This window comes from Schistocerca americana, chromosome 5 (assembly GCF_021461395.2).
Source record: "Schistocerca americana isolate TAMUIC-IGC-003095 chromosome 5, iqSchAmer2.1, whole genome shotgun sequence".
Classification (NCBI taxonomy): domain Eukaryota; kingdom Metazoa; phylum Arthropoda; class Insecta; order Orthoptera; family Acrididae; genus Schistocerca; species Schistocerca americana.
In genome coordinates, this window is record NC_060123.1 from 688440144 (window position 1) to 688462675 (window position 22532).

The 22532-nt window shown below is 43.3% G+C and overlaps 1 protein-coding gene across 2 annotated transcripts in view; it reads left to right on the forward strand.

The window, feature by feature from the left end:
• LOC124616163 (cytochrome P450 6k1-like) overlaps window positions 1-15685 on the forward strand; it is a 66632-nt gene extending 50947 nt beyond the window's left edge. For both annotated transcript variants that reach the window (XM_047144443.1, XM_047144444.1), the window contains exon 8: window positions 15482-15685. In XM_047144443.1, the coding sequence (XP_047000399.1) occupies window positions 15482-15648 (167 nt within the window). In that variant the 3' untranslated portion in view covers window positions 15649-15685. The remainder of the gene's footprint in view (window positions 1-15481) is intronic.
• Window positions 15686-22532: the final 6847 nt, after the last annotated feature.

The window sequence follows — 22532 nt, forward strand, 5'->3', positions numbered from 1 at the left end:
ATTCAAATACAGAGATAAGTAAACAGGCAGAATACGGCGCTGTGGTCGGCAACGCCTATATACACTATGTAATCAAAAGTATCCGGACACCCCCAAAAACATACGTTTTTCATATTAAGTGCTTTGTGCTGCCACCTACTGCCAGGTACTCCCTATCAGCGACCTCAGTAGTCATTAGACATCGGGTGAGAGCAGAATGGGGCCCACCGCAGAACTCACGGACTGCGAACGTGGTCAGGTGGGTATCACTCGTGTCATACGTCTATAATCGAGACTTCCACACTCCTAAATATCCCTAGGTCCACTGTTTCCGATGTGATAATGAAGTGGAAACGTGAAGGGACACGTACAGCACAAAATAGTACAGGCCGACCTCGTCTGTTCACTGACAGAGACCGCCGACAGTTGGAAAGGGTAACAGGCAGACATCTATCCAGACCATCACAGAGCAATTCCAAACTGCATCAGGATCCACTGCAAGTATTACAACAGTTAGGCGGGAGTGCAGAAAATTTAGATTTCATGATCGAGCGGTTGCTCGTAAGCCACACATCATGCCGGTAAATAACCAAACGACGCTTCGCTTGGTGTAAGGAGCACAAACATTGAACTACGGAACAGTGAAAAAACATTGTGTGGAGTGACAAATCACGGTACACAATGTGGCGATCCGATGGCAGGGTGTGGGTATGGTGAATGCCCGGTCAACGTCATCTGCCAGCGTTTGTAGTGCCAACAGTAAAATTCGGAAGCAGTGGTGGATGGTGTGGTCGTGTTTTTCATGGAAGAGGCTTGCACCCCTTGTTGTTTTGGGCGGCACTATGACAGCGCAGGCCTACGTTGATGTTTTAAGCACCTTCTTGCTTCCCACTGTTGAAGAGTAATTCGGCGATAGCGATTGCAACTTTCAACACGATTGTGCACCTGTTCATAATGCACGGCCTGTGGCAGAGTGGTTACACGACAATAACATCCCTGTAATGGATTGGCTTGCACGGAGTCCTGATCTGAATCCTATAAAACGCCTTTGGGATGTTTTGGAACGCTGACGTCGTGCCAGGCCTCACCGACCGACATCGATACCTCTCCTCAGTGCAGCACTCCGTGAAGAATGGGCTGCCATTCCCCAAGAAACGTTCCAACACCTGATTGAACGTATGCCTGCGAGAGTGAAAGCTGCCATCAAGGCTAAGGGTGGGCCAACACCATATTGAATTCCAGCATTACCGAACTTGTAAGAGAGTTTCAGTCAGGTGTCCGGATACTTTTGATCGCAAAGTGTAAGACAACAAGTGTCTGGCACGGTTGTTAGATCGGTTACTGCTGCTACAATGGCAGGTCATCCAGATTTAAGTGACTTTGAACGTGGTCGGAGCGCGAGCGATGGAACACAGCACCTCCGAGGTAGGGATGAATTGGGGATTTTCCCGTACGACCATTCCAAGAGTGTACCGTGAATATCAGGAACCCGGTAAAACATCAAATCCCCTACATCGGTGTGGGCGGATAAAGATGCTGCAAGAACGGGACAAACGACGACTGAAGAGAATCGTTCAATGTGACAGAAGGGCAACCTTTCCACAAATTGCAGCAAATTTTAATGCTGGGACATCAACAAGTGTTAGTGTGCGAACTATTCAACGAAACATCATCGATAAGAGCTATCAGAGCCGAAGGCCCACTCACGTACCCTTGATGACTGCACGACACATAGCTTTACGCCTCGACTGAGCACGTCAACACCGACATTGGACTATTGATGGCTGGAAACATGTTGTCTGATCGGACGAGTCTCGTTTCAAATTGTATCGAGCTGATGTACGACGAAGTGTATGGAGACAACTCATGACAACTCAAGAATCCATAGTCCCTGCATGTCGGCAGGAGAATGTTCCTGTTCAAGCATGGAGTGGGGCCTGTGCAGTTCGAGTGATATGGGACCCCTGACACGTCTAGACACAACTTTGTCTGGTGACACGTACGTAAGCATCCTGCCTGATCTCCTGCATTCATTCATGTCCATTGTGCATTCCGACGGACTTGGGCAATTCCAGCAGGGCAATGCGACACCCCACACATACGGAATTGCTACAGAGTGGCTCCAGGAACACTCTTCTGCGTTTAACAACTTCCGCTGGCCACCTAACTCCCAAGACATGAACATTATTGGGCATATCTGGGATGCCTTGCAATGTGCTGTTCAGAAGAGATTCCATCCCCTCGTACTGTCACTGATTTATGGACAGCCCTGCACGATTTATTATGTCAATTTTCTCCAGCACTAATTGAGGCATTAGTCGAGACCATGCCACGTGTTGCAGCACTTCTGCGTGCACGCAGGGGCGCTACACGATATTAGGCAGGTGAACCAGTTTCTTTGGCTCGTCAGTATAAATAACTCAAACGCAGACACAGGTTAATCATGAATTATGTTTCTTTTTCTAATTATGAAATGTATCCGTTCACACTTAGAAGGAACATAAACACATTAAAAATTGGAATACACACTACTGATGTTGCAAAATGTTTATTTTATATTGCGTTGTGAACCGGCTTTCAGCCTTCCAGGGGATTAGCAGAATACTGAAGACTGAACAGGCAGTCCACACAACATCAGGGACAGCCACTATTTGCGCAAAGCTTGTTCTTTCGAAAGATCTGTAACCATTTCACGACTACATTTCTATACGAAAAACACAAATTATAACGCTTCAATGTTATAAGGGCATGAAGAAAGAAATATTCTGTAATTTTAGGAACTGAAGATGTAAGTGTAAATCCCTAAACCCATTGATTGACTGACGTAAATATCTTGTGCCAGCCTAGTTGTTCAGATATTTCTTAAGGTCTCTCACCGATACAAAAAATGGTAAACTGTCATTAAGGATACTGCAACAGAAACGAAGAAGGTATGAAGAAATATAACATAGATTACACTCAAAGATTAAAAACGTAAGAATATAAGGCTAAAAGAATACACAAAGTGAGCAAGTGAGTGCCGATGCGGACTACAATGTTAGGTGAAGAAAACTACTGATAAAAGTGATGAACAAGCGAAGAGAGAGAGTGGTGGGGGGAGGGGGAGGTGAGGAAGGAGTCAATGCAGTGTGCGGAGTGGGGAATGTCTACACTGTTTACAACAAATATATTATCTAATGGTGGGGAAAATGTTAAGTGGCAGCTTCAACCGTAGCAATGGTGAATAGTGGAACTGTATTTGATCACGCAGGATTAAGTCAGGATTCTATGATTGGTGTTTATTGATAGCTAGAGTTTTAATTATCGTCAGCCTTCCGCCTTTATTTGCTCCATGGGCGATATCACATTCAATATCATAAAAATGACATTGAATCAGGGCATGCTCGGCAAATGTTGAATCTTTCTTTCCCCATCTCCACCTCATTTCATGTTAAGTCAGGATAGTGTTATAACCATACCTGGCTGACCCACATATAACTGGCACACAACCTGCAGAAAATCCTGTAAGCCCCACAACGTTGTAACGGTGAAATTTTATCTCTGCTATTGAACGGGATGTGGACAACAGCATTCCGAGCACAAAAAGTTGATACGTGAGTGTATTTTCACAGTCTAAAATTTTCAATACATCATTGCAGATTATTTCTTGGTTTGTACACCTATAGAATTGAAGAACTGTAATTTGCATTTGTTGTATAGGTGAACGGTAGTAAAAAGTTGCATGTCTTTGGAAATAACAAGGTTTGTCCAAGTAGAAATTTTCTCTAATGTTGTATGGACTGTCTGCTCAGTCTCAAGTTTTCTGATCATGGTTTAGAAACCCAAATGCCAGTTCACAACGAAATACAAAAGGAGCATTGAGGAACATTATATTGCGTATTTCAGTTTTTAAATTTTTTTAATGATTTTTAAGTCATCATTCTTCATTTAGACTGTTTTGACGCTGTGTTCTAACATTTACAGTCTTGTGCTAGTATTTTTGTTTCTCTGCTTAGCTATTGCATCCAGCACGATGTATAACCTCTCGTCTTGGCTTGCCCCCACAACTTTTCCTCTCTACTGCTCTTTCAAGTGCCAACTTAACTATTTCTGTAGGCTATAACATATGTTCCGTCCTCTGGTAAATGTCTACCATAGACTTCTATTCCCGAATATTCCTCCTAGTACTTAATTTCGTGTTTCGTGGGTGCACTTAATTTTTCAGTCTATTCGATAGCAGCACATTTCAGATACTTTCCGTTTAGTCTTCTCTGGACTTCAGATGCTCAGCATTTTACTTTGACAAAATACTGTGCACCAGATACAATTACACGGACCTCTTCCTCAGTTCTACGTGAATATCTGATATCAGTAAAAGCTCTTATATTGACGAAAGTGTTTTTCAGCTGTGCCAGTCTAGAGGGTGTTCAGCAGGCGCTGACGCACACTTATAAACAGAGATTTAAAATCGAGTAGCATAAGATGGGTGGGGGAAGAGGGAGGAGAGATCCTGTGGGGATATATTAACTACATGGCGTCCATTTTGGAAGCCGCCATATTGGATGAGATTCGTAATTAAACGGACAAGCTATCATGTGATATACTGGGTGGTTATAATTATGTGCAGCTACTGACGCAGGTGTACCGTGGGCTGTAATTATCGTACGGCACCGAAACTTGCTAAATTTTCTGATGTGTTAATGTGGAACCAATTCACGCTGGAAAATAATAGTTCCAGTTTTGGCCACCAGGCGGAATTCTAGCGCAGTGAGTAAAGGAAAGGCGTATAGAAATGTTTCCGTATTAATGGATTAGGAACGGGACGTGGGCAGAAAAGGTCAAACAAGTGAGGAAGGCATAATGTTGATTTTATTATTAACCGCCATTAAGATAATTTGTTCAGAATGAATATTGTAAAACGACGTGATCAACAGTTGCTCGCAGCAGTTTCGATAAAATTTGAGCAACGTGTCCCTGGTTACAGGCCTTCATATCAGGTAGAGATCAAACGTGCAGCTAGTAAACGCGTTCTTTCAGATATCCCCAGAGCCAAAACTCACGTCGATTCAGACCAGGTGATCTTACAGGCGATCCATCTGGAAAATCTCTGGAGACAAGACGTTCGTCGAACTGGATCTAGTATGGCTGCCAGTGTAGAACAGAGCGTAAAACTTTCCGTACTGTTGACTATGGGATGGACAATTCTCGTGACACTGCAGAGCCGCTGCACTCTACCCAGGGCACTTGCTGCATGGTCGTTTACAGCAACAGCAACCTTGTAGATAACTTCCACCGGAACAGGACGTCTTCCTCTTCCAGGTAACGCACCAAGCCCACCCGGGTTTTCGAATTTCATTATCATCTCCTGTAAACAATTTAATGACATCGGGTCTCTTCTCAGACGTTTCAGTTGGGGATACTCTCTCCATGCACACAACACAGTTTCACTAACAGTGCACCGTCTCTCTCCTCTATAGCCATACTGTTCACTCACTTTGTGTCTTGTCAAATGACAGTGTGGACGTCATACCGCCATACAAACGATGTACAGCCCAAGTTTTGCACCTGCTGGCCACAACTAGAAGTAATTTATTTTCCAGCGTAACGCAGCAGTAGCGCATTACCGTATCTACAAAATTACGCTGCCATACGATAATTCCAGCCCACACTGGACCTCCGTGAGTAGCTGCACTTTAATTATAATTATAGCCATCCAGTTGCAAAAAGATAGGGAATTACAAGAGAAAAATAGCGGTGCTTTCTTTTGAGCATATTAGACTTGGCAACTGTTTCTATGTTTCGATACAGAAACTGTATCGTTGTTTCAAAATAAGGCTGTTTCATTCCATCTGTGCTTGGAACGGACTAATTGTATCGAAACAGTGATGTTTCATTCCGCTCTGTGTCGGACGAGATTCGGGCTCGGCACAGGCACTGAAACACAACACACCACTTCATGAAACACTTTCAAGAGTGTCGAAATCTTTTTGACAAGCAATAGCATGAAGCTTAAGATATCCGATAATAAAGCTTCGTTTCTAGCTGACTGTCCTATTCCGAAATGGCGTAACATCTGCTTTATAAACACTAACCAAACAATAAAACAACGCATACTATTCAGATTCAAAATAATAAATATGTGAAAATCATTCAGTTAAATTACACTTTTTTTATAACATACGCTTCTCTGTTCATGTACAGTAATCATATTAAGAAACGCAAGTAAGCCTACAACATTTTGAATAACAAAAGGCGTAGAGTGACAGTTATTAGACATATACATAAATTTAATGTAGGTATAATTGCAAGCAATCTGTTTGACATATCACTGATAGTGTAATGGTGAACGGGAAGGGCTGGGAAGCATGGTGAATTTATAGTAACGGTTCGAAACACCTTGCAAGACAAAATTTTTTTCTGTTATATTTTGTTGTTGATTCGAGTTATTTGTGAGTCTATAGTGACTGTGCCTATTATCCACGATTCCCTTTGTGTGCATGGAAATTAGCAGGATGGGTATATTACCCATACTAACGGAATGTGGGAATCCCAGTAGCACATCCGTTGTTTCTGCAGTTTGCTCCCACCTCCAGTTCCGTTCGTGGTGGTTCTTCTGTCTTCAGCTATGGCTGTCCTCAGCCAATTGAAAAGTATGAAAGTCACACGACACGAAAGCAGCGCATTTGCTGCCGGAAAGACGCCTAAGTGATAGTTTCATACTTCCTGCAACATGATCAGTGCTCTCGCACCTCATTTGTGTTTAGCCGGCCGCGGTGGTCTCGCGGTTAAGGCGCTCAGTCCGGAACCGCGCGACTGCTACGGTCGCAGGTTCGAATCCTGCCTCGGGCATGGATGTGTGTGATGCCCTTAGGTTAGTTAGGTTTAAGTAGTTCTAAGTTCTAGGGGACTGATGACCACAGAAGTTAAGTCCCATAGTGCTCAGAGCCATTTGAACATTTCATTTGTGTTTATATGGACATACTTATAGAGTAGACATTCAAGATGATAAAATGTGTAGGTTTATTAGATTAGAAAACACAAACTGTTTCACTGTTTCGAAACATCGTATCGAAACATTACATTGTACTGTTTCATTTGCTTCGAAACAGTTACGTGTTTCAGTTTGCCCATCTCTAGAGCATATCTTTATTTATTCTCGTGTTCCGTAGCGCTCTGCACAGAGCGAGGCAGATGCTGGTGGTAACATAAAGGGGCTACATGATATGCTCGACGTGTTGTCCAGCGCCTTGTAGCGTTGTTGCTATCCGCTTTAGCCACTGCTTATGGACTTTAACCAGCGCATGTGCTGAAGAACGAGCAAAAGCATCAAGATCCCATAACCTCTAACATACAGCGTTTCAAATCGTTGCATCGGCATGCGCAATTACGACCAGTCCTCTGAATGTGACCACAGAGAGAGCGGGCTGGTGTTAGAGCTTTGCTCTTTTCAGCCGTGGGATATTTATTTGTAATTTGGGACAAGATGATGATCGATTCATTTGATTCATACTTCCTTATGTTATATATGCTTTATATATGCTCTTTCTTTCTGTCTCTCTGAGGAGGTGGTTTTATAATCCCGGCATTTGCCTTACAGGTAAGGGAAACCCCTCTAAAACTTCACCTGGGATTGTTGGTTCCAGTTTAGATTGTCTTCTTGATCTCGTCTTTAATTCTAATTTAGTCTTATTCTAGTAAGTGTCCAATATTATTTTCTGGTCCTGTCTGTAAGTTAAGTTCGTCAAAATCTTCTTGTGTGTGTCTAATGCATTGTATTATGGTGTATGTCGGATATTTATATTGATATTTGGGGAAGTCGAAAGTGATGATGTTTTCTTGTAGCAGCTCAGTTATCAATGTGCTGGAGTGCAGTCTGTTCAGGCCAATCTTGCTTGCCAGTTTGATAAGTCGACTTTTTAGCGTTGTGATTTTTGCTGTGTCATAGGCTTCACTGTTTCTTGTATAGGTGCCAGATCTTGTGGCTAGTCTTAGGATGCGCCTCTCTGTACCTAGTATCCTATCGGTTTGGTATGCGTTTGCTATCCATACTGGTCCTGAGTATTCTAGTACTGGTCTGATGAGTGATTTATATGTATATACTAGTGTGTCGTTTGGGGCTCCGTTTAATCTGCCTTTGATCAACTTAAGCAGTCCTTCTCTCCTCCTGGCTTTTGTAATCACCTTATCAATGTGTGGTTTCCATGAGAGGGTGGAGTCCATAATGTTTGCGTTTTTTGTTGCATTTATTTCTTGTCCCCATAACTGTAGTCTGACATCTTCTGGTTTTTGTTGCCGGTTTTGAGTGTAATTTCGGTGTCTGAAAACCACCAGCTGGCTTTTAAGGGCATTTGGTTTAATTAGCCATTGGCTGAGCCATTCTTCTAGCCTTTTTAGGTATGTGGTGTTTGTGAGTTGCAGTTCTTCCGTTGTTCTCTCGTGACACCAATATACTGTGTCATCAGCATATAGTGCAAGGCCTTCATTCCAATGGTTAGGGCGAGGTATGTCTGCTGTGTATATGCTGTATAGCAGCGGTGATAGTATGGCCCCCTGTGGTACACCGGCTTCTGGTGAGAAAGTATTTGAAAATTTGCCTTCTACTGAAACTGCTGATAGTCTATTGTTTAGGATGGTCTTGATAAGCTGGACTAGTTGTCTGGGTACGCCAAAGTCTATTAGCTTGTGGAATAGGCCATTATGCCACACTCTATCGAATGCCCTTTCGATGTCAAGATAGAGGGCTGATGCACAGTCTAATCTATTGATGGCTTTTGTTACATGGTTGACTAGCCTCAGGATTGGATCTATCGTAGAGTGTTGTTTCCTAAAGCCAGCTTGAATGTTCGGTATTATATTTTGTTTCTCCGTATGGTGTTGTAGGCGGTTTTCTAGGATGCTTTCGAAGCATTTTCCTATTACGGGTAATAAGGTGATTGGCCTGTAGGATGTCGGTTTGTTGACTGGTTACCCCGGTTTAGGGATCATAATTATTTTTGCTGTTTTCCATTGTGTCGGAATTTGTCTAAGATTTAGTGCAGCATTGAAAAGACAGTGGAGTGATGTGGCTAGTGCTTTCTTTGGTGCCAGTCTTAAGTGTTGTCTGGTTATCCCGTCCAGGCCGGGGCGGAGTTTTTGCCTTTATTTAACGCTAGTTCTATTTCTTCGTCTGTTATTTCTTGAAGGAGTGAGGTCTGTTCTTTATCGAGTACCTCTGGGGCCGCTATTATGTTTTCTATTTGTTTGTCGACTTCATTTTTGTGAGAGAAGTTGAAGAGTGGGTCTTCTGGTATTTGATGTGTGTCCATAAGGACTTTTCTGAAAATTTCCGCTTTTTCCTGACTGTCTGTGATTATATTTCCTTCGTTTTCAAGTGGTGGGTCGTTTCTTGTTTTAGCGCCAGTAATTCGTTTGAAGGTGTTCCAGAATCTTGTTGATTGTTTATCGTCTAAGAATTGACACGTTCTTTCCCATTTTTGGGCTCTGATTTCCGCCAGCTGCCTCTTGACTAGATTGTTAAGCCTGTTCCATTCTATTCTATGTTCGTCTCCTTGAGTTCGTTTCATTTGTCTGTATGTTCTTCTCTTTAATTTGATGGTGGCTAGTATATGTTCTGGGATTCTGCCGAGGCCTGGTTTAATCCTTTTTGTAGGTGCAGTGTCTCTTTCCGCTTGTGTTATTGCGGCTATTACGATTTTGTTACATTCGTTTAGTTCATCTGCTGTGATAATGGGTTCAGTTCCTGGTATGTTTGTTTCTAGGCTTTGCTGGTATTTTTTGACGTCCATGTTTTTGATGTCGTAAATTATTTTTGTGTCTGTGTGAATCTTTGTGGCATTGAATAAGGTTGTTCTTATTAGAATAGGAAGATGGTCGCTTGTTATACTGTTTCCAACCCAATGGGTGGTTATTTGTTTTTCAATTGAGGTAGTGAAAAGAATATGGTCAGGGATGGAGGATCCTCTGTGATTAATAAAGGTTGGTTGCCTATTGCCCACTCTTTTGATGTTACTTGTTTCAAAGAGTTTTTCCAATGTTCTGCCATTTATGTTGGTATCTGTATCCCCGAACATGGTTGAACGTGCGTTAAAATCGCCCATGATAATATTTGTGCCTAGGCTTGCGAGGTATCTGATGAAATCTTCTCTGATGTTTGCTTTTGGTGGGGTGTACATTGTTGTTATATAGACCGTTTTTCTGGTTTTTGTTTGGGTTCTGGCCGGCCGAAGTGGCCGTGCGGTTAAAGACGCTGCAGTCTGGTACCGCATGACCGCTACGGTCGCAGGTTCGAATCCTGCCTCGGGCATGGATGTTTGTGATGTCCTTAGGTTAGTTAGGTTTAACTAGTTCTAGGGGACTAATGACCTCAGCAGTTGAGTCCCATAGTGCTCAGAGCCATTTGAACCATTTTTTTGTTTGGATTCTGAGTATAACAGCCTGTATGTTTTCAAATGTCTCTGGGATATCTATCCGAGTGGCTGGGAAATCTTTGTTGTGTAGAACAGCTACTCCTCCATTCCTGTGTCTTCCAGTTTGCGGGTTGTCAAACCTGTGGCAGGTGAAGTTTTTGATGTCTATTGGGATGTCAGTTGCCTTCGTTTCTGCTACTCCTAGCAGACTGATGTTTTCACTTTCAATTAGGTGTTCATTGAGGTTCTTTTTTGTTCCTATCCCATTTGAGTTAACGAAGGCAATGACGGAGCCTTCGGTAGTGTCTTCTCCATCCTTGGTAGCCATTTGTCCCTGGTGAAACTGTGGGGTCTTTTTTTTTTGGGGGGGGGGGGGGACTGTGTTGCTTTTCTACTGTTTTCCGCCTGTTTGGGCGACTGCCGGTGCTGCACTTTCGTCTGATTGCGCAGGGGGTATCTTCAGAGTCGTTTCACGAGGTTGCGACTGGGCGTGTCTTTGGGGCGTTAACTTTGGTGGCGCGATTGAGGAATGATATTCTGTTGGCATGTCACTTATATGTATGTGCAAAGAGCTCCAGCTTTGTGTGACTGCAATTTTTCTGTTGAAGAATTTCTTGGCTATGTCGTTTATGGCTGTTTCAACTTTGCCCTTTCGCTCAGGTAGTATGTTGATGAGAGCAGTGGCGACAGCTCTAAGGAGGTCGTTAATCTGTACGTATTTCTCGTCGTCGGAATTTGCCTCTTTTTCAGCTGGGGTGTTGATGCAGCGGACTGGGGCGGTGGTTTCAAATGATGCAGGTTCCTTTGGTCTCAGCGGACATCTAACGTCGTTTGCAAGGTGTTCTCCTCCGCAGCCTTGACATTTGGGTGTGGAGTCTTTTGCGGTGCAGCTGCAGACAGGTGGTTTTTTGCAGTTGCTGGTTAGGTGTTCATAACTGTGGCACTTGGCGCATTGCGCTGGTTGGAGAGGGGGGAGATTTGATGTCTCTACCTCGTGGACCTTGCAGTGCATTTTGAGGTTGTTTGCTAGAAGCGAATCCACCGTTGCCTGGTCACGGGTGATCACTCGCATTTTTGCGATTGCGTTTCCTGTCGCCCTGGAACGGATTCTGACCACTCTTTCGAATTTGAGATTTATTTCTCTGAGCGCCTCTTCTACGTCGCCTTCTGTCACATCGAAGTCAACTTTAGTGGTTACGACACTTAGGCTTGGTGAGAAAGACTTTGGTCTTGTTGATTCTTGGTTTATTTCGGAGAGCTTGATTGACTGTATTCTCATTTCGGGCCTACAGTGTGTTTTGAGCTTTTTGATTGTGAGTTCTTCGAGATTTGGATTTCGGCTTACTAGGACAGCGCTTCCGTTTCTGTTAAGTTAGATGTCCAAGATTTCCGCTCCGAGATAGACTTGCTTTAGTTTTGTGTACAGAGACTTTGTAGTTTCCTCTTTCTCAAGGTTTGTCAGTCTCACTGCGTATTTCTGGGCATGGGTGATTGGCGGTTCTTTCTCACCCGACGAGGTGTCACTCGTATGACTTTTCCTTCTCGATTTTACTTTTGTGAAGTAACCGTCGTGTTCATTGCCTTTTATAATTACGCTGATGAGGGGTTGACTGGGGTCCAGCGTTTCCTCAGTAAGAGGGGGCTGGTGCGGCTCTTCCGCAATTTGGTTTGTGTGCTGGTATGGTTCCCCTGTGGTATCATTTGCGAGCGAGTGTTGGTATTGGTCTTCGGTGTTTTCGTTCGTGTGATTTTCCGGCTGTTGAGTCATGAGGTTTGGTGGTTCCGTGTCCGTTTGTTTGTCTTGCTTCCGTTTCTGTCTTGGCCTTTCAGTTTACTTCGACATGTTGGGTTTTTGCGTGGCCTTTCTGTCTTGTGTTCAAAATTCTACTCGCGGGTTCTATCTCTAGCCCTGATTCTGTGCCTTTGCCTCGGTAAGCGGGGGCTGGCCGACGTAAGCGAGGCCCTGATTTACTACTTTCCCTAACTATCAGTCCCTATTCTGGCTGTCCAGAAGACTCGCCTAGCACTACTCGGAAAATAACATCGATAATTTGCTTGGCTTGCTTGCTTAGCTGCCGTCTGCCAGCGTACTTGCGGCTGTCGATTAATGTTCCTTAATCCGTAGCCATTTTACATCGTGCAGCTCATAGTCTGCCTGCGAGAGAGCAGTTTTCACGGAATTTTCAGAGGGGTTCCACATCAACACTGAGTGTAATAGGTGGTCTGTTGGGTGGCGTTTAAATCCTTCGCTATAACATGGTTGTTCCCCCCCCCCCCCCCCCCCCCCTCTTGATATCGCTACGGTGTCAATATGTTCGGGTTGTGGTTACACCATCAACTTTCACACCATCAAAAATCAATCATAATTCGAGAATGAACAAAGCCATGCTCAAATGAAAGACGTAACGATTTTTTCTCTTGTAATTCTCTAACTGTTTGATCTGTTATATGCAACCCTTTGCATGTGAAAACTGCGAGCTGCATCTGAGATGGAGGTAACGCAGCCTCACAGATTTGTCCTCTCTCCCATTTCGCATTACTTGCTTTAAATCTTTGTTTATCCGCCCATTTACTTTTTACCTATCGACCACCCTATGCTTTAATCTTCCTCAGATCTTCGTTTGCCTCACAAAGACACGTGCAGACAGACGTCCAACACATGAAAGTTACACCAAATTTGTGATGCGAACCATGAATTTAGCTAAGCACGAACTACACGTTCAGCAAAAAGTTCTTTCACTACACCACGGCAGACAAGAATGCCCACTCCAGGTCGAGCTCCAGCGTTTCTGGCGCGACAAGTAGCGATCTGATTGGCTCGCTCGTCTGTAAACCTAAGCTACACTTCCCGTACACTGCAAAGACAATCGACAATCTATAGCGAACCAAGCCGTTCGTTATTGATGCTAGATACAGAATAGCATCTTTTCCAGAGAGTCTGCAACGACTAGTACGCGAAGTAATTGAAATATTGATGAAGTAGACACAAATGCAAAAGCTGTGAAGTAACAGCCAACTTTCAAGTTCAACGTAGCATAGAGTATGAGGTTATGAGAGACCAACGAATGCTGCAGGGTGGCTATAATTAAAGTGCTGGTACTCACGGAGCTCCAGTGTAGCCTGTAATTTTTGTATGGCAGCGAAACAGGGGCACATACGCTAATGCGTTAATGCGGAACCGATTTATACTGTAAAAAAATTGGTTCCAACTGTGGCCACCAGGTGTAAATCTGGCACTATGCAATATTTGTATCACGATATGACATCCACGCTATTATTTAGCAAGCCACGTCATGAGTCAACAATACGGCTCTCGAGAAGAGAAGCCGTTCCTTGTAAATGAAAATATTTTATGTAAACGGCAGCAGTTACAGGGCTTCACTGAGAGAGTATCGCTATCTGAAAGGTCTGAAGACAGGCCTGATATCATTAAATGGTTTGAAGATGATGTTAACGAAATCTATGAAATCTGAAAACAACGGTGAGCTTGGTGTGGCACCAGTAAAATGATGATATATGGTTTGTTGGGCACTCAACTGCGCGGTTATCAGCGCCCGTACAAATTCCCAACCTTCCCACAGTCTCGTCACGTCACTTTTGCTGAATGATGATGAAACGATGAGGACAACACAAACACCCAGTCCTCGGGCAGAAAAAAATCACCAACCCGGCCAGTAATCGAACCCGTGACCCCGTGGTCCAGACGCAGCAACGCTAGCCACTAGACCACGAGTTGTGGACACCAGTAAAATGAAGGCGACCCATCGGGGTGGGAATTATTAACGAGGTTTCCGTTGCTGTAACTGACCATGCATCAGGTGCACTGGTACTGCGGGCAGTGGCACGAGATTCGTCCCTCCCATGGTCAACAGTACGCAAAGTTTTGCGGTCTGTTTTACAGTCATACCCATAGAAGATCCAGACGGTGGAGCAAGTGAAACATTATGATTCCCTGCAACGTTCAGAGTTTGCTCTTTGGTTTCTGGCACAGATCGAAGATGTTGACATGTGGCCGGACAATATTCTGTGGAGTAATGAGGAACATTGTACACTTCAGGGCACATTAGCTATACAGAAGTGCCTAATTTGGGGTGCTGTTAAACAGTGTTTTGGAGCACGAAGAGCCATTGCACTCGCCATATGTGACTTTTCGATGTGGATCCACAAGCACCTTAATTCCCTACTCGTTTTCCTTGGAAGAGAATAACCCAGAGGGTCTGCCAGATGTACCACGACGTCTACATGTTACAGAGATCTCATTCTTCATTCTTTGGAAGAGCGCAACTCTGTGGAAACCACTGTTTTCACGCAACATGGGGAAATACCTCACGCCTTCAGCCAGTGAAAGATCTACTTAACGCAGCCTTCCGCGAACGTATTATCTCCAGAGGCTTTCCAGAAGCATGGACTATATGACACCTGATCTGAACCCATGCGATGTTCGCTTTGGAAATATCTCATGGAACTTGTTTACCAGAACCACGTTCGATCTCTACGTGATCTGTTGGCAAGTATTCAGGAACAATGGATAGCATTCCACCGGAAATGCTGCGAGCAACTGTTGATCACTCCCGTTTTAGGGATGCTGCATCTCGTCGACATCTTAGATACTCGCACTGAACAAATTGCGTAAGCGGCGGATAGTAAATAAAATCAACATTGTGCTTTCCCCACGTCCACTAATTTTTTTTCAGCGCAAATCGGTTCGGCATTAACGCATTAGAAAACCGACCAAGTTTCGCTGCCATACGATAGTTACAGCCCACACTCGCCAGCACCTATTGCATTTACGAGTGTCAATATCACTCACAAGGTCTTCTTTGTGGTGTTTCTACTGTCTTTCTATGTCGAACCCTTGATATTCAGCTTTCATTATTGCATTCCATATCGCCAAAGTACATTCTAATACTTGCAAACCACGTGTATGAAAACCTGCGGTTTTTGTTGTTGTTGCTTTCGTTGTGTACTATGTTTTCAGTTCCATCGTTAAACCATGGCATTTGACGCACATATCTTGTAATATCATGTTCCACCATATTATATTGATATTTCAGTTGTAATAGGACGTTTGCCAAGACACTGCCTGTTCGTTTCACCTCTGTACCTTTGTGTTTCAGGTATGAGGCTGGGGCTGCTGCAGACCAAAGTCGGACTGGTGTACATCTTGTCAAAGTACAACTTACGAACTGTAGAGCACACACCATCGAAGTTGGATTTCCACTCAAGGTCTTTCATACTCCTATCGAAAAGCGGTATTCACCTCCGCCTCGAAAAGAGGAAATAAAACAAAATTGCAGACAAATAAAACTTTTAAAAATTTAGAATTGCAGTTATGACCCTTCTTCTTCCTTAAAACAAACCTGCATCCATTTTGCGATTGGCCTTGTTGAATTCTAACGTACATTGTAATACATCTAATTATTTTCGAAGATAATAATGAGTAACGAAAACGTGCAGTCACTTTGAACGTTGGTACTGAACTTACGGCCAGATGGAAAGAGGTTCACAATTTCAGTGAGGCATGTTTCAAATATTTATTTTATGCGACTAAACTGCGTATATCAATGTGTACATCACCACTGCTCAAAATAATTAGAGGACCATGATTTTGGGTGTCTGCGTACTCCAGAGAAAGAATTGAGGAGTGGGTGTGTTACAAAATGATTTTTTTTTATTTGCAAATTGACCACTTAGGATCACACTACAATTTCATTTCTTCTTTGTCTAAAGTTTTCTCTTTCATCTACATCTACATGGATACTCTGCAAATCACATTCAAGTGCCTGGCAGAGGGTTCATCGAACCACCTTCACAATTCTCTATTATTCCAATCTCGTACAGCGCGCGGAAAGAAGGAACACCTATATCTTTCCGTACGAGTTCTGATTTTCCTTATTTTATCGTGGCGATCGTTCCGCCCTATGTAGTTCGGTGTCATCAAAATATTTTCGCATTCGGAGGAGAAAGCTGGTGATTGGAATTTCGTGAGAAGATTCCGTCGCAACGAAAAACACCTTTCTTTTAATGATGTCCATCCTAATTCCTGTATCATTCCTGTGAGACTCTCTTGCATATTTCGCGATAATACAAAACGTGCTGCCTTTCTTTGAACTTTTTCGAAGTGCTCCGTCAGTCCTATCTGATAAGGATCCCACACCACGCAGCAGTATTCTAAAAGAGGAGGGACAAGCTTAGTGTAGGCACTCTCTTTAATTGGTCTGTTACATTTTCTAAGTGTCCTGATAATAAAACGCAGCCTTTGGTTAGCCTTCCCCCACAACATTTTCTATGTGTTCTTTCCAATTTAAGTTGTTCGTAATTGTAATACCTAGGTATTTAGTTGAATTTACGGCTTTTAGATTAGACTGATTTATCGTGTAACCGAAGTTTAATGAGTTCCTTTTAGCACTCATGTGGATGACCTCACACTTTTCATTATTTATGGTCTACTGACAGTTTTCGCACGATCCAGATATTTTTTTAAAATGGTTTTGCAGTTTGTTTTGATCTTCTGATGACTTTATTAGTCGATAAACGACAGCATCATCCGCAAAAAACCGAAGACGGCTGCTCAGATTGTCTCCCAAATCGTTTATATAGATAAGGAACAGCAAAGGGCCTGTGACACTACCTTGGGGAACGCCTGAAATCACTTCTGTTTTACTCGATGACTTTCCGTCAATTACTACGAACTGTGACCTCTCTGACAGGAAATCGCAAATCCAGTCACATAACTGAGACGATATTCCATAAGCACGCAATTTCACTACGATCCGCTTGTGTGGTACAGTGTCAAAAGCCTTCCGGAAATCCAGGAATACGGAATCGATCTGAAATCCCTTGTCAATAGCACTCAGCACTTCATGTGAATAAAGAGCTAATTGTGTTTCACAACGGTGTTTTCTAAACCCATGTTGATTGTGTGTCACTAGACCGTTTCCTTCGAGGTAATACATAATGTTCGAACACAATATATGTTCTAAAATCCTGCTGCATTCTCCATTACTCCTTCATATGGACCCTGTGCTGTTGTTTCTGTTTATCCGTCGAGGCTCTTCCACTCTTCTCAGTTCTTTAGACTTGAAATCCTTCCAAATTTTGAATCTTGGTCCGAAATGTATCCATATTTAACATCTGAACATTTGCAGAACTTTACGAGCTTCCTTAATCCATGTCGTTGTTGTCTTCTTTTTCCACAGGTAGTCGAATAACCTTTTGGTTATTCTGGTTTTGTTCATTCTGATAACCTCCTCTTTTTCAAGGTCTCCGAGATTTTCTCCACCTTTTTGTAGATTTCACTATTGCTCCGAAGTTTCCAGCCAGTTTCAACCTGGGTTGGCCCAGTGATTTTCCGTAATATTCTTCTTTTTAGTATCTCCAGCTTTTCCAACTTGTAATTCAGTGAGAGGCATTCGCTGACATACAGGCACTCTGTTTTTACCACATCAATGTAGTGCTTTATTTTGGCATTCCAAGACATGCACTTTTTGGTGTAAAGTTAATTCGTAAGCTCTGTCCATTTTTGAGACCTGGTCCCCCACAGCACCTTTTTTCAGTCAGTTGTTTGGTATAGTTTCACCGGGTACTTGAATCTTTTTACCCTCTCAATCTGTCCAATCTCTCCTTCAAGGAATTGTGATCATGTTTGACACTTGTCGTGAATTGGGTCTTCTCTTTCAAGATCCTAAGTCCTGTTCAAATGGTTCAAAAGGCTCTGAGCACTATGGGACTTAACATCTGTGGTCATCAGTCCCCTAGAACTTAGAACTACTTAAACCTGACTAACCTAAGGACATCACACACATCCATGCCCGAGGCAGGATTCGAACCTGCGACCGTAGTGGTCACGCGGTTCCAGACTGAAGCGCCTAGAACCGCACGGCCTCACCGGCCGGCCCCTAAGTCCTGTCTTGCCAGCGATACTTTCCAATACGTTGATCTGTATGGCCGCTTCTCCTAAGTTCTCTGAAAGTCTTACAGAATCATCAGCAATAGCCAAGCAGCTCACTTTGATTCCTCCCGATTTTCTTCCTAGACAGATCGGGCTAATCCCTTGATTTTCAAGCTCGGAATTCCAAATTCGCACATGCTTCTCCAGGACACAGATAAATAGTATTGGTGATAATACACATGTCTTGATTTCAAATGGATGGGACAGTTCTCCCATAAACTTCACTTTGGAAGATGTGCCTGTTAAGTTTTCTCTGATAATGTTTGCCAGCTTGTATTTGACCCCAAATAGTCTAATGATCCTATCTAGGGTCTCTCTACCCACCGAGTCAAAGACTTTGTTTAAGTCAGTGAAAGAAACCACTATATTTTTGCCATTCAGCTTTCTGTGTCGGATTACTGATTTGAAATTAAAAATTTGTTCGGCACGGGAGCGGCCTTTCTAGAACCCACCCTGGTATTCTCCAAGTTGTCTATCTAGGATTCCTTCAGTTCTACTCAGCAGTATCTTTTAGAGGACCTTGTAGGTGACTGGTAGTAGTGACACGCCTCTGTTACAAAATTATTCCCTTATTTTTCACAAATTAACTGAACACTAAATCTTCATTATATCCTTGTTCATTTACATAACAAGAATTGAAATGTCCTACAGGTGTCGAAAACAAAGTGGAAACAGTCATTCATCCCGTCGTACTGGGTGCTGTTCAATGGACTTTGAGAGCTTCAATTACGCGTATGCCCTCCATGAGTGTTTATCACTGCCTGACACCTACGTAGCGTGCAACGTAAAGCCTACGAAAGTCATCCTGTGGTATCTGATCTCATTCTTCAATGAGAGCCCTTCAGAATTCCTGGGAGTTCTTGGACTGTCTGTGCTGGAACAGCGCGACCACGAACACATCTGCCAAGCATGTCGACACATGATCTATGGAGCTTAAGTTTCCATAACTTCAATATCCAGGCTTCGCAAGACATCCCTGGTGATGCCCGACACTGGGACCTCCCATTATGTGAACGGTAAGGAATTCAGGACCACCATCGTATGCAGAAGCCACTGCTTTGTCCAACAGGATCACTGGCTGGCGGTAAGGCGACAATGACAAGATGCGTACGGATGTCAACAATGATGCCTGCCCGCACCAACACAGAAAATTGAAAAGATTTCCTGGATAACATTTGGCAAGTAGCCCTTACAACGGCGTCTCCACGCACGAACGAGGCCATCACCTTGCGTCGGAGGGGATACGGCCTCGTTTGTAAATAACAGTTTCCGCCAGTCAAGAAGTTGCCAGTTGACATGGGAACGGCTGGAACTGAAGGCGAGCTGCGAGATGTCGTATCAAGCGCGGTACTTGAACAAAACATTTGGGTCGTCATGTACTGTGTCGTAGCTTGTTGCTAACAGTCTGATCGGACACAACGGCTCCAGTAGCCCTTCTGAGACCGTCTTACAGTGCTCTGGCGATATCCATACGACGCCGCAATGCAGGGACGGCCAGATATACAGAGTGGTCCATCTGAAGATTCGGATGAGTTTATCTCGGAAACTATACATCGGGTAAAAATAGTGGGTAAGACAAGTTCGTAAGCTCAAAGGCGGACATCAAATGATTCTACATGTGAGTGGGTGGGGCAGGGGGCAATTTTTAAATCTCAAATGGAAACACCCATTTTTTATTGCAGATTCTGATTCTCCATAAAAAAAGTAATCAAGTTTTGTGTAACATTTTTTTAAACCATTGACAGATGGCGTTGAAATGGAGAAAAATTAAAATTGGGGAAGAACTGCGATTGATCCGAGAAAGACGCATCAAATTGATACAAAATGTGCACCAATTCTGTCGGTACGCCACATCAAGCTTTTTTTTTTACAAAATGTAACCGACTCGCCATAGTTTTTAATGGAGGGAGGCGGAATGTTATTAAAATCACGTTAGGGAACTCTTCAAAATTACATTACTGACCCGACTGTGGCGGTACTGTGGCCAAACCGCGAACTATGGCTCAGTATAAAGGTCGGTGCAGTACGATAAGACGTCACTTCACTTTCAGATTGTGAACCATAAACATCAACTGACGAAAGTAAATTATTCTTTAGCGAAACATGGCTCACTGTCCTCCTACAGAGATTGTTGATATGATGTTAATTTTAGGTGAATACCATAACAACTACGCTGCAGCTGCGCAGTTGTTACCCAGACAGACGACACCCAAGCGTAAACATTATTCGAAATTCCACTCAACGAGCTCGAAATCGATACATCCACCGTCCACCTCGTTATCGCGAATACAATGAAAATGACGCTCTACCCCTACCGTTCTCGCCTGTGTTCAACTGGATCCCCAAATTAGTAATCGTGCGATTCAGAGACAAACTGGAATACCGAAATCAACTGTTTTGAGGATTTTGAAGGCACATAAATATCATGCGGATCATACCACACTGACACAGGCATTAACGCCGAAAGATATGCAAATAGGCGTGCATTTCTGCCAATGGGCCTTGGAAATGATATGAGGTGACAATGATTTTTTCAGATACGTTATGTTCACCGATGATGCCACGTTCAAAAACAATGGCGAATTAAACCGTCATGATTGTCATTATTGGTTCCCTGTCAATTCACATTGGCACAGACCCGTTGACAATCACCACAAATGGTCGTTAATGGTCTGGTGTGGAATTTTAAGCGGTTACTTAATAGGACAGTTCTTTTTTTGTTTTTGTTTTTTTTTTGACCGAAATGTTACTGGAGGATCTTATTTACAACTTATCCGCGATGATTTGTTAAGGCTAATGGAAGATGTTGATTTAGAAACTAGGTAATGAATGTGGTTCCAACAGGAGAGAGCAGCTCCCCATTATGCTAAAAATGTGCGGAAAGTTTTAAATTTGCGGTACTCTGGTCGGTGGATAGGACGCGGCTGACCAATTCAGTGGCCTCCACGTTCACCAGACCTAACATCTCCTGATTTTTTCTAGTGGGGTTATTTAAAAAATATTGTTTATGAAAGACACCCCACAACCAGAAGCGATATGGAGAAACGCTTTCGAAGAGCGTGTGCAGCCACACCACGGGAAGTGCTGTTCAAGACTGTGGACAACTTTCGCAGACGATTGACTTTACGCATTGAAGCAAATGTGGATAATTTTGAACAATTTCTTAGTGGCTAATTTTATTAATTAAGCACCACAAATTGTGAGAGGCAAGGGGACTCACACTAATGAAGCACCCCAACGTGTGAGAGGCATGGGGACTCACACCAATGAAGCACCCCATGGGAACATCATTCTACTACGTCCATGTCGTTGTTCCTGGGTAACGCTAAAAGTAGGATACAGTACAGTTTGTACAAAAATAGCTTAATTTGATGTAACGAAAGAATTGGTGCACATTTTTTATCGATTTGATGCGTCTTTCTCTGATAATTCTGTCAATGGTTTAAAACAATGTTTCAGACAACACTTAATTACTTTTTTAAGGAGAATCCGTATCTACAATAAAAAAATTGGTTTTTCCATATAAGATTTAAAGGTTGCACCCCGCCCCACCCAAGGGGGATGTCCCCCTTTGAGCTTACGAACTTGTCTTACCCACTATTTTTAACCCATGTTTAGTTTTCGAGATAATCTCATCCGAAACTTCAGATAGACAACCCTATAGGTCTTCAGGTGGGGTTATAATGCGTCGACGGCCTCGCCCAACTCTCCTTGTGTATTGATCTGTCTCCGTGTAGCGTGTCAACAACCTATGGACGACATATGGCGAGATATTGCTGTCTGCAGCAAGACGACGAAAAGTCCGCCCCTGTTGGATCAAACAGACTGCCCTTTCCATTTGCACTGCATTAAGACGTCTCACTGCATGTGCTCAGTTGAATACAATGTCCTCAGATACTAACTGCCGTCTATGTACCTCACTACAGAACACTGGGACACTAATACTCACTTCCTTCTGAGGGGTCAACTGATACTGTAATGCATAACACAGCCAACAGATACATACACTACTGGCCATTAAAATTGCTACACCACGAAGATGACGTGCTACAGACGCGAAATTTAACCGACAGGAAGAAGATGATGTGATATGCAAATAATTAGCTCTTCAGAGCATTCACACAAGGTTAACGCCGGTGGCGACACCTACAACGTGCTGACATGAGGAAAGTTTCCAACCGATTTCTCACACACAAACGCAGGTGACCGGCGTTGCC